The sequence below is a fragment of the Petaurus breviceps genome, unplaced genomic scaffold (genome assembly GCF_028583685.1).
Source record: "Petaurus breviceps papuanus isolate PSGF00001 unplaced genomic scaffold, PetGlider_PUasm1.0 90994, whole genome shotgun sequence".
Lineage (NCBI taxonomy): Eukaryota > Metazoa > Chordata > Mammalia > Diprotodontia > Petauridae > Petaurus > Petaurus breviceps.
Window position 1 is genome coordinate 7,257,617 of NW_027187393.1, and position 12,382 is coordinate 7,269,998.

At 49.2% G+C, this 12,382-nt stretch overlaps 1 protein-coding gene across 1 annotated transcript in view; it reads right to left on the minus strand.

The window, feature by feature from the left end:
* Positions 1-10,306, minus strand: part of LOC138153462 (fer-1-like protein 4) — a 31,458-nt gene extending 21,152 nt beyond the window's left edge. Inside the window, 18 exon segments of the mRNA XM_069077576.1 lie at positions 2,211-2,311; positions 2,415-2,535; positions 2,706-2,919; positions 3,195-3,303; positions 3,621-3,973; positions 4,404-4,590; positions 4,752-4,935; positions 5,435-5,594; positions 5,879-5,963; positions 6,066-6,128; positions 6,266-6,397; positions 6,574-6,634; positions 6,978-7,136; positions 7,586-7,677; positions 8,113-8,212; positions 8,424-8,512; positions 8,728-8,783; positions 9,113-10,306. Coding sequence (XP_068933677.1) covers positions 2,211-2,311; positions 2,415-2,535; positions 2,706-2,919; positions 3,195-3,303; positions 3,621-3,973; positions 4,404-4,590; positions 4,752-4,935; positions 5,435-5,594; positions 5,879-5,963; positions 6,066-6,128; positions 6,266-6,397; positions 6,574-6,634; positions 6,978-7,136; positions 7,586-7,677; positions 8,113-8,212; positions 8,424-8,512; positions 8,728-8,783; positions 9,113-9,191 — 2,345 coding nt within the window. The 5' untranslated portion in view covers positions 9,192-10,306.
* Positions 10,307-12,382: the final 2,076 nt, after the last annotated feature.

A 12,382-nucleotide genomic window follows, 5' to 3' on the forward strand; every position in this document is an offset into this window, starting at 1 on the left:
CATATTTACCTGGAGAGGCTTAAAAGAACTGATGCTGAGTGAGAAGAGTAGAACCAGGAGAAATTTTTACACAATTACAGACACAATGTATGTGTGATGACCAACTTTGATAGACTGGACTCTTCTCAGCAATGCAGTGATATAAGTCAATCCCAAAAGACTCATGATGGAGAGAAATATGTGCATCCAGAGAAAGAACTAGAAAGAACTAAGTTTATATCCAGGTGGAAGCAAAATACCTGATCTTTTTCCTTCTCTTATTTGGTTTTATGTACTCTTTTCCATTTTACATTCCAGCTGGTACAATCTGTCCTTATAACCTGACTAATGTATAATGTGAAAGTATTTACAGATCCTATACTTGACTATAAGCCGCCATGGGGGAGAGGGGAGGAAGGCGGACAAAATGTGAAACTCAAGGAATTGTGGAATTGAATCCTGTAAACTAAAAGGAAACAAACAAATTAATAAAATAAATAAATAAATAAATGCAAAATTAAAAAGGGGGGAAGCATGTTGTGTGCGTAGCAGAACATAAGAGAGGATTCAAAATATGTAACAATAAATTTTCATTTCAAGAAAGTCTGTATGATAAATAGTATACATTGTGTTGAGAATTGAAAAAAAAAAGAATCATGAGGAGAGATCAGGGAGGTTATGGGAGTTTGTGGAGAAAGGTCAGGGAGGTCACAAAAATTATAAGGAGAGGGTTACATGGGTAAGAAGAAAGGGGGGGTAACAAGAGTCTTAGGGAGGGATTGTCAGTAAAAGAAAATAAGTCCAAGTCCTATAAGCCTTTGCGTCCTGTAATTTTAAAATGTCTCTTTCTGTTAATTCTATTTTGGAAAAAGTCCAAATGATCCCTAAAGGGGGAAAAAAAGGAAGAGTTGAACATTGTTGCTTATGTTTAGTTGTTTATAGTTGGGTCCCATTTATTGTGACTCCGTTTGGGGTTTTCTTGGTAAAGATAGCACAGTGGTTTGCCATTTCCTTCTCTAGCTCATTTTACAGATGAGGAAAATGAGGCAAACAGGGTCAAGTGACTTGCCCAGGGTCACATGGCTAATGTCTATAGCCAGGTTTGAACTCCTGACTATAGGCCCAGTGCTCTGTCCACTGTACCACCCAGCTACCCCTGAACTCTAGGACTGAGTTAGTTCAATTTTTGGGATGAGGCACAATATGATCTCCTTCATTCCTCTAGTTTCAGTGTATCAAGAAGTTTACAGATTCCTGGGGCGGCTAGGTAGCTCAGTGAATAGAGCACTGGCCATGGAATCAGGAGGACCTGAGTTCAAGTCCAGCCTCAGACACTTGACATACTTAGTAGCTGTGTGACTTTGAACAAGTCACTTAACCCCAATTGCCCTTCAAAAAAAAAAAGTCTACAGATTTTTTTCCTAAAAGGGCATGAGGCTACTCTCCTGAGTAGAGAGAGGAGACGAAGTTCTGCACTTAGAAGTATGTGTCTGAGGGTGAATTTGACCTCAGGTCTTCTTGATTCCAGGTCCAGCTCTCTATCTACTGTGCTGAATAGCTACCCCTAGATTCAGGCGACCTGGGTTCAAATTTCACCCTGGATGCTTACTACCTGTGTGACTTTGAACAAATCCACCTAGCTCCCTGGCCTGTCTCCTCACATGTAAATTGAGGGGGCGGGACAGTGATCTCTAGATCACTGGTTCTCAAAGTGTCATCTCAGAGATCTTTCAGGCAGTCTGCAAGGTCAAAACTATTTTCCTAATAATACTAAGAGGTTCTGATTTTTAATACAATCAATATTGATAGCTAAAACCACATAAACCAAAGCTCTTGGGGAAGGGTTCCTCAATATTTTTAAAGAATATAAATGGGTCCAGAGACCAAAGAGTTTGGGAACTGCTGCTCTAGATATTCCCATAATGTCCTTCCCGAGGACAGGGACTGTTTGGCTTTTGTTCTAGTCTCCCCTGGAATCCAGTAGGTGCTTAATCAACCTGTTGACTAATTGATATGACGCCGTGAGCTGTGATTCTTTGGTTAGTTCCAGTGGGAGGAAACACCCTGGAAGAAAGCCAGCATAGCTGGTGACAAACTATGATGAGCCATCATGGAGGAAGGAGAGGAGAGAAATGCCCTAGAGAACTCGGCCCACTGTACTATGGACTAGCCATGTGACCTTGGGACAATCCTTTGCCCAGTTTGGGCCTCAGGCTTCTGGGACCTCTCACCTGCTCCCAGCTACCAGCTCCTCCAGGGCCTGCCGCAGCCGTACCCATGCCCCTGGTCCGGGTCTCCTCAGCAGCCTCTCTGTCTCCTGCAGCCCCTGATCCTGTGGAACACAGTGGAAAGCTTCCTCTATGGCCCCACTCCTTCAGGGTTCCCTTCTCCCAGGCCCCAGCCTGCCACATCCCCACTCTGTGTCTGGCACTTACCAGCCTCTCTGCTACTTTCTTGATGCAATTGCTGCTTTGAAGGCGCCAAGTATGGTCTTCCCAACGACTCCAGACATGAATACATGGCTTCTCATATCGTAGGGGCAAGCAAAGGTAGGGCCTAGAGGAATTCAGAGGTGAATGATTTCTAATATTGTATTATTGCACAATTATTATTATTATTGTATTATTATTTTCCCTTCCCCATCCATAGCAAGGCCATCTGCAGATTTTGCTTGCCTTGCCTTGCCACAGAACCCACTGACCCCTGCCCCAGTTCAGTAGACCTACCCATCACCCTCCATGGGCTCTGGCTGCTGCCCCAGTGTTCTCATCAGCTCCCCAGGTCCTTCCTGCCCATCTAGCTCTGGTCTGGTCTCAGATTCTGGGTCTAGTTCTAACAGAGGTTGGGTCTCTTTGGCCTGGGCATCCATTCTGGCTCCAGCCTCAACTTCTCTGCCCTGTGATCTGCGGTTCAGCAATTCCTCCTGACGGCCAGCACCTCCTGCCCCAGAGTGACCACAGTTGAGAAGCCCCAGTGATTGTCACACAAACCACCAGTGACTATGACTCAAAGTCCCAGAGTGATCACATCCTAGATCCCACCTCCACCATTGACCATAGCTCATATTCCATAGTGACCATGGCTCTGATCCCCCTCTAGTGACCATCAATCAATTCCATAATGACCATGGCTCAGATCCCACAGGGGCTGTGATTCACACCCTGCAGTGACTTAGAGGAGTCAGCATGGGTAGCACATGCTGGCAGATACTATACCAATGGAGATCTCAAAGCTGATGGGTTGGGGGCCCACAGAAGGATCAATCGTAGTGGCCTCAAAGAGGACAGCAAAAAGAAGAAAATCCTCACAGGCAGCCAGAGCTTGCTGGGTAAAGGGAAGAAGACAAGACACTGGATCTGAAACCACCCCAGCCACCCCCATCCCTAGCCATGTAATGTCACACTGACAGAGCTTGCCTTTAGTGGTCCAGGGCCTTTCTCCTACCTCCTGAACTCCTTGCCAAGCACCCAGCTCCATGATCAGGCCATCTCTTCCCTGCAGAGTTCTATTAACTAAAGTTAATTCTCTTGCTCTCACTCTCACCTTCTAAACTCCTATGGTGAAATTTCTAGAGGCATGCAGGAAAGGGAGAGCCCCATTCTCAGCTCCTAGCCCAAGAGACCACTGTCTGGGACCCCTACCTCAGGCAATGGGTACAGCTCTTCCACTTCTACTGTCATGGTACTGGGCAGCTCTGGACCATCTTGGGTTACATTTGGCTGTTCAGGTTCCTTGGCTAGTCCCTGTTCTTTTCGACCTTTCTTCTTCTTCTTGGTGATCTGGGCCAGCCTGGAGATTTGTGGGACCTGGCGGGGCACAGGATGGGCTCCACCCCCAAACATCTCTAGCCCCACAGCTAGCAGTAGGTGGCCCCGGAACCACACACCTTGGCCTTGGCCGCTGTTAAGGCCCTGAAGACTATCCCGAAGGCCCCCAGTTGGGGGAGAACCATAGAGAGGAACCCAGGTAGGACCAAAGGTAGGCTTAAAACCGACTGTGGAGAGAGGCACAGGGGGTGCCAATCAGTGTGGATCGAAGTATTGCCAACCCAGGGAGGTTGAAGGACACACTTCCAGAAAACAGGAGCTAGGACAAGTCTGGGATGCATTTTCAGGACTAGGAGGGGTAGGAGGGAGAACAGGGGCTCAGTCACAAACCTCCTCATGTCCTGAGGTGAGAAGGTAGGAGTCTGGTGATGTGCTATAGTGTATTGTCTGGGATATAGGACCTGGAGCCTGGAAGACTTCAAATCACCTCAAACACTTACTAGCTGTAAATTCCTTCCTCATCTGTAATATGAGGGAGTTGGATTTGATGGCTTCTAAGGTTCCTTCCAACTCTAAATCTATCTGAGCCTGTTAATGCTTCTGGAGCCATGGAGCCTTTTGTGGGACAAGGAGAAAGGCTGGGAGTAGGGGGCTCACCAGCACGGCCTGGGTGGGAGATCTGCCGGAGGTCCAGGACATGAGTAGCAATGGGCACATCACCCATTTGAGTATCATCCATCACCTGCAGGCGGATCCGGGAGGTGAGAGGTGGAAACAGCTCCACGAAGTTCAGCTGCTCATTCCACTCAGGATCTGTGGTCTCACTCTGCACTGATGTCTCCCCCTGCAATTATGTTCATTGACTGGCATCAGGCATATGGGCTAGGAGAATGCAGTGTGGGGGTTGTTAGGGGAAGAGGGCACCAAGGGCTACACCTGGTTGGTTCTAGATCCTCTTAGAGGATGGGGTATGGAGAGTGGGAGCTGGAAGGGAAATGGGCTCACCTGTTGTCCCAGGAAGGAGACCCTAATGTAAGGATCCACTAAGACTCGCTGGTCTCTCACAACTCGAACCAAGCCACCCAGAAGGCCAGGGCTGAGAGCAGAAAGACCCTTAGCCCGGTAGAGGCGAACACTGAGACGTGCCCACTGCCGATCGGCTGGGAACCCCCTGGGTAGCAGCAGGTTCCTAGGTGGGAGGCACAAGGAAGGGCACTGAAAAAGGAAACTGGTCAAGTCATAGTTCCTTAAGACTGTAAGTCCCTGTGGCTGATGCCGTGGTGGGGGAGCCTGGCATCACGGTGATCATCACTCGCCTGGCAGTCTCTAATGTCCCGAGAAGCGGGAAGCCAGCGGAGCTGCTAAAGATGTTTGGCATTGACAGGGATGCCATTGTTCAGGCTGTCAAGGCGGCCTTGTCTTAGGCCTTGTCTAGGCCTTGTCCAAGATGCCTGCCCGTGATTCCAGACCAAAACAAGGAGAGAGGAAGAGAGACAGAAACATTCCTGTACCTTTAGATGCATCAAGTAACTTTTGTTTCTACTGAGGATCAATTAAAAATAAAAATAATGATTAAGAAAAAAAAAAAGACTGTAAGTCCCTGAATCTAATCCTTCTTCAGCCTTGGCCCCCCTAGGGCCCTGCTTCCACCAGACACCCATATACCCTTCCCCGGGTCTTGCCCTTACTTTTCAATATCTGGACTGTGGCCTGGTGGAGGTGGAGGTAGGGGCCGGGTCAGCTCTCCCCTCGCCGTCACAGTTACAGTAACTTTGACAAAGCCTTTGGCTCCAGCATGGGTGTCCTGGGGATCATGAAGCACAGCCCATTTCTGGGAAAAGTGGCTGTCTGTGGAGAAATGGGTGTCAGCCCAAAGAGAGCATCTCAGAGAGAATGCTTCTGGTTTGTCTCAGTCCCTATCAAGTTCAGGGTTACCTGGGAGAAGGGTTGAGCTGGGCAGTGCTCTTTGAAAGGGATGGGTTCTAGTTAGGGTCTCAGACAGCAGGGACAGAAGGGGGCTCAGTGTCCCAGGTTGGGTCATTGTTCAGGATCAGGTCATATCAGTGGGGAGGTCTAGAGCTGGAGACTGTCTAGGATTGGGGGTCTGTGATGGGGAGACAGGGGTCCAGTACCTGGTTGTTCACAGACAATGCCCAGGTCCATTCTGAAAGTGCCTATCCGAGTAGCCAGAAAGGGGAGTGTCTGGGAATGGAACACCTGGGGATGTGGGGAAAGTGTGGGGTAAGTGGGGTGAGTCCCAGGAGAAGGTGACCTCCTCAGTCCGGCCCATCCTCACTCCCCCAGCCTCGCCCCCATCACCGTGATCTCCAGAAGCATTTCCTGCAGATGCTCCCTGGTTGTATGAAATTCAAATAAGAAATGCTGAAGAAGAGAAAGGAAGAGTAAAAAGGGGGGGATATCTAGAGCTCCCTCCCTGTAGAAAGAAATTTCTTCACCCAGTCCAGCTCACTTAGTCCCTCCCCTTGACTTCCCATGTCTCCCATCCCCATTCCAGGCACCTCATTGAAGAAGGGGCAGTTGGTCCCCCGCTGCTTGGCAGTCTCCCGGCGCTGCTCCCCCACCCTTACGACCACATAAGGGTTAATGTTGACTCCCACCAGCTTCTGGGCCTCTAGTACTGTAATACCGACCTGAAGGAGGGGCCCAGAGAGGGGCAGCCTTAGCTTTTCCCCTGCCCACTTCAGGAGTCTGGGGTCTGAAGAGAGATCTGGGGCTGTCTGCAAGAGGGAGCAGATGTCCCGGGCCAGTATGGAAGCAGTATCCAAATTCTCCCTCACCCCTCACCCCCCATCCTACCACCTTGTACCTGGAAAGCTTGGGCTTTAGGTAACTGGTGGGGGTCTCTTCTAGAGAGGTCCCTGCCTCGGCTGCAGAAAACAGGGTGTAATGCCAGCTTGGCAGGGCTGAGAACCCATCCTCCCAGCACATATAGCGTCTTCTCTCTCCCTCCAGCATTTCTGAGAAATTACTTTTGAGTCTACCTCAAACTTCTTCTCTGTCAGTACAAATCCTACCTATCCTTCAAGAATCAACTGGAGCACCACGGCCTCCTGGAAGCCTGCCCACATGCCTGTCCTACTCATGTGGCATGTAAGCATGGTCAGTCTCCTTTTAGTGTGAGTCTCATCTCTGCCAGGGGAACCCTAAGCCTCCTTAGCCCTGGGATGCTCTGCCTAACCCTGCTCAGCACTGCACCTGCCCAGGAGTTACCTTCTGATGGAGCTGAACACAACCCCTGAGATTTCATCTTCTGGCTCTTCCTCCAGATCCCAGGCATCATCTTCCTCATCCTGCGGTGGGCCCAGGCCTTGAGCCAACCTTTGGCCCAATGCAGCAGCTTGGAGATCCAGCGCACTTGATTTCTGTGGTCTGGGATCACATATTCTTGTCATTTCTCACCACACATGTTCCACAGCCTGGGGGCTGAGGGAACTGAGGGAATTTAGGGGATCGAGAGGGTACTAAGGGCGCTAACATAGACAGCCCAGTAGTTGGCTATCCCTGCTCTCCTCCCACCCCACCCTCCGTCTTTGGGCCCCCTATTCCTATCCACTCACTCCAGCTTCTGGAAACCCACATTCTGGATGGTCAGCTCTGAGCTAGTGAAGGAGAGATATAGAAAAAAACTGAGAACAGGTATCCACCCAGCCAGTGAGAACCTGGGAGAGTCTAGAGTCAAACCACTACTGTCCAGAAGCAGGATCTAAAATCTGCAGTCTCACCCACCCTTCTCGTTAGTGTTTCTGGGGAATCCGAGGGGCTTCAAATCCAGGGAAAGGAGAGTTTGCAGATAGGGATGGGATGAGAGGGAGGAATACCTGTCTTTGATGTGAGACACGAAGTCCTCCTCAATCCAAGCTCCAGCAGCACCATCGGGGGGCTGGTATCTGAGATCTAATTCTACCTGGATCTGGTGAAGGGAAGGGAGATGAGGGGAAAGGAGGGGAGGGGAAAGAGGGAGACTATGTACCAGGCACTGTGCTAAACACCTTACAAATACCTGTTTTGATCCTTACAACCACCCAGGTGCTATTATTATCTTTATTTTACAGTTGGGGAAACTGAGACAGAGTTAAATGACTTGCCCAGGGCCACAGTAAGTGTCTAAGCCTGAATTCGAATTCAGGTTTTCCTGACTTCAGGCCTAGTTCTCTGCACACTGTGCCTCTTAGGATTAACAGTGACTTCTGAGGATCCCAGTCCCTGATGGCCAGAGTCACGAGAGAGGAAGGGAGGGCTCTCTCGATGGGAGGCAGAGGATAGATTCCTTCTCTCTTCCTCCTTCCCCAAAACCACAGCCCTAGACAAGGAGAGGAGCCCCTGCCCATGGGCAGAGGACACTTACCCGGGACGAGCACTGCTTCCTGTCCACCAGGGCCTCTTTCAAAACCAGATGCGGAACACTCTGCAAGTGGTGTAGGGAGATCACCAGCGTTCCCAGGATCCTGCCAAGGCCCTGGGTGAGCCGTGCTTGGCCTCAGCCTCCCTTCAACTCCTCTGGGACCCCTCAGTCCTCCCAGACCTTCTGTCCTTTTTACAGCATAGTATTACCTTCTTAAGGCTTTAAGCTGCTCTGCTCCCTTAGTACCCAAGTCTCTCAGTCTCCTTAACCCTCTCCTTCCCCTGCACCTCGTGCCTCTCAGGCCTCCAACTCACCTAGGGCTAAACAGCCGACTGCAGTTGACGACGTGTACTGACAGGAACTCCTGAGCCAGCAGGGCCCCATAATGGGGCCACCAGAAGAACTGAAGGCAGGGAGAGCATAGTAAGATGTCTGACTCTCTCCCCCAGGATCAGGGACTGAGAGAACCCTGACCTCCAGCTTAACCTCCACCTGAAGAATTGATTCCCCCAACTCTAGAACTGACCCTCCCCCCAACATCAGAACCAAGCCCCTTCCAGAACTGAACTCTCCCCAACAAACCCAGTCCCAGAACTGACACTGCCTCCCTTTACTGACCTCACCAATGTCAGCTTCATGACCACAATGAAATCTCCTTGTTTTCTGGGTAAAACCTGTAGTATGATTCGACTGGATGAATTCCTGGACTCTCCTGAGTTTGTTCTTCCTTTTCCCCTCTCCTGAAGGCAGGCTTTCCCTCTCCTCTTCCCCATCCCCACCCTCATGACCAGGAGTATCTGGGCTGGGGTAGAAGGGTAGATCAGAGACAGTGGATTGGGAGGATGAGGATGTAAGAATGTTTAAAGGTCAGAAACCATGGAATTTAGGGAAGGGGTAGGGACCATAGGGATTGGGCTGGGTGGAAGAGATACCGTAGACAGTTCCTCCAGCCATCTCCATGGCCCCATGCTTAAGCTTCCCAACCACTCCACCTTCATCTCACCTCGGAAGCTGAGCTGCACTTGTCTTTCATGGGTTCCAGGGAGACCCGTCACCTTCTGTACCTTCACCTCTATCGCCATGATGAGGGATCCCTGATTCTTCTACTCCCTGCTTGTACCCTCCTCTTCCTCTTTAGCCCCCTCCTCCTTCCCTCCCTGGCCCCTCCAGTTCTGAGTCATTCAGACTTGCCCTGCAAGTTCAACCATCCCTACCCTTAAAACAAACAAAGTCAACTCCAGAGCTAGTGGTCAGCAAAACATAGGGGATGGAGGGGAATCAACTAGGACCCAGTGACCAATGAGGCAGAGGGATCTCAAAGGACACAGGGGTAGATGGATGGCTCTGGTCTTCTGCCCAGGCCAAGTACAATGTCTGGCCCTGGAAGGTCTGGAACTCTGGTCTTTCTTGGATGTGTCTCACCAGACGTTACCCATGACCACTACTGGGCTGAGAAGAAAGTCTGTTCCACTGTGAGAAATTTGCCTAGGCTTTCATTCCTCTAGGAAGGAGCTGTGGGCATATTACCCTTAAAAATACCTGATTCCCTTATTAAAAACAACCTGCTTTGGTCTAGAGCTTTATTACGTTCCTGTCTTTTTTCATTTCCCCTATCTCATCTAATCTCAACAACACCCCTGGGAAGCAGCCAAGGCATGCGTAATTCTCTCCATTTGACCTAAGGAAACAGAGGCCTGACAAAGGGCAGTGACTTGTATAATATCGCTTATTGAGCTAATAATGGGAGCGGTAAGCACTGGAACCTCTCTTCTCCTAACTCCCAAATGAAGTTTCTTTCAAAAGATCCTCTGTTTTAGGGCTAGAAAGGCCCTTAAAGCAGGAGATCCAACTCCCTAATGCTGTAGATGAAGAAAAGGAAGTCAAGGAAAGAAAAGTAACTTACAGGAGATGACAAGGATTATAAATGGCAGAACCAGGATTCAAGCCCTAGAGGCAGCTTTGGGGGTAATGTTAGCACTAACCTCCCTGGGTTATCATAAGGATCCAATGTACAGAGCTTGCAAACCTTAATTTGTTGTTGTATTGTTTCAGTCTCATCCAACCCTTTGTGACCATTTCCTTCTCCAGCTCATTGTGCAGATGAGGAAATTGAAGCAAACAGGATGAAGTGACTTGACCAAGGTCACATTGCTAGTAAGTGTCTGAAGTCAAATTTGAACTCAAGTCTTCTTGACTCCAGGCCCTGTGCTCTATCCACTGCACCACCCAGCCACCCCCTTGCAAACCTTAAAGTGCTATATAGATGGACTTTTATTTTTGGCTTTTTGGAGGGGGTGAGGTTGGGCAATTGTGGTTAAGTTACTTGCCCAAGGTCACATGGCTAGTTTTTGTGTTAAGTTGTCTGATGCCAGATTTGAACTCAGGTCCTCCTGACTCCAGGGCCCATGCTCTATTCACTTCGCCACTTAGCCACCCCCTAAAGTGCTGTATAATAATGCTAGTTAACGGCTGCACCATGCTCCTATTCCATTCAATAAGCATCTTTTACGTCTTTAACATGTGCAGAGAGTGTCATCTATAACTCATTCCTTCTTCAGTTATTTGTACATGTGTTGTGTTACCTATATGCCTCTCACCCACACCCCTAACACACCAGACCACACTAGGTGTGGTTTATGACATGGACACACTAGGTCCATGATGGCACAGACCAGAAGATCTTTGCATATGCTCCTACAGATTGTTAACCAAAGGAGATATTTGTAAAGCTCTTAGCACAGTGCCTGACATATAGTAAGTACTGAATAAATACTTGTTCTCTTTCCTCTTTAAGGTTTACAAAGCACTTAACAGATAGTATATGATTTGATTCTCCTGACCACCCTGAGAGGTGGGTGCTCTTATGATCCGCATTTGAAAGATGAGGAAGAGGGGCTAGTTGGTGCAGTGAATAGAGCACCCGGCCCTGAAGTCAGGAAGACCTGGGTTCGGATCCAGCCTCAGACACTTAAAACAAAAACTAGCTGTGTGACCTTGGGCAAGTCACTTAACCCCAATTGCCCTCCCCCACCCACCCCAAAAAAAAGAAAGATGAGGAAGCTAAGGCAGGCAGAGGACAAGTAACCTGACCAGTTTGGAAGTGTCTGGGTCTGGATTTGAATTCAGGTCTTGCTGATTCCAGGCTGGGGGCTCATCTCTCATCACTGCATCACCCAACTCTGGTGGAATTCTCAAGGAGGAGGTGCTTAACCTTGCCCTGTTGAATATTTTTATTTCCACTCCAACTCTGCCCTTTGGGAAAATTGAAGCAGGTTTGCTAGCCAAGTTTTGAGGGAAAGAAAAGTCATCGAGGTGGGGGACACAGAAGTATTCCTCAGAATACACGAGCTTTGATGTCCCCTCCCTCCTTCACTGCTTCTCCTGGGGACAGACCATGCTGAGAGATGGCGCCATTGCAGCAACCTTGGGCTTTGCCCTTCCCTTCTTCTCCTGGGAGTTAGGAAAGAGGGCCAGGGCAAAAAGTGCCCATGTGAGGGGAGAGGAGGCAAAGTTTAGTCCCTGCTCTTACACTCTGCCATTAAATAAGGGAGTGGGAAGGGACAGCCAGGTGGCGCAGAGAGTAAGAGCACCGGCCCCGGAGTCGGGAGGACCCGGAATTGATTCCGGCCTCAGATACTCTGCACCCACACAAAAAAAATGGCTGTGTAACCTTGGGCAAGTTACTTAACTCCAATTGCTTAAAAAAAAAATAAGGGAGTGGGAAACAAAATGGTCTCTGAGGTCTCTTCCAGCTTCGACGGTCTGTGAGTATGGAAGATTTAGGCTCCATTTAACTTGATCTCAGGTCAGGCTCAGTTTCATTAAGAGTTCAATGTATAGGACTTGTTGAAGTTACCAAAAGAGAGAATAGAAAGAAAAGAGAAGGCTTAGGACAGAATCTGGGGGAACACCAGTTAGGGGGTGTAATATGGACAATGAACCAGCAAAAGGACACTGACAAGGCATCCTCAGACAGTAAAATCAGGAGATGGCAGTGTCATGAAACCGGAGAGAGGAGAGAGAGTATCCAAGAGGAGAGAGAGAGAGAGAGCAGTCAAGAGTATCTGATGCAGTAGATGGGTCAGGAAGGAGGAGCTCTGAGGATAGAGGCATCCCAAAATCAACAATACACTCCAGATCAGAGCTGTTCCTTAACCAGGAATTTTTTATCTGAAGGGAAGCATTCCTAACTGGGGCAATCCACACGAATGATGTGAAAGGAAGCCACAGTCTATGGAGCAAGGGGAGAGGTAGGCAGGGGCAGAGTGAGGAG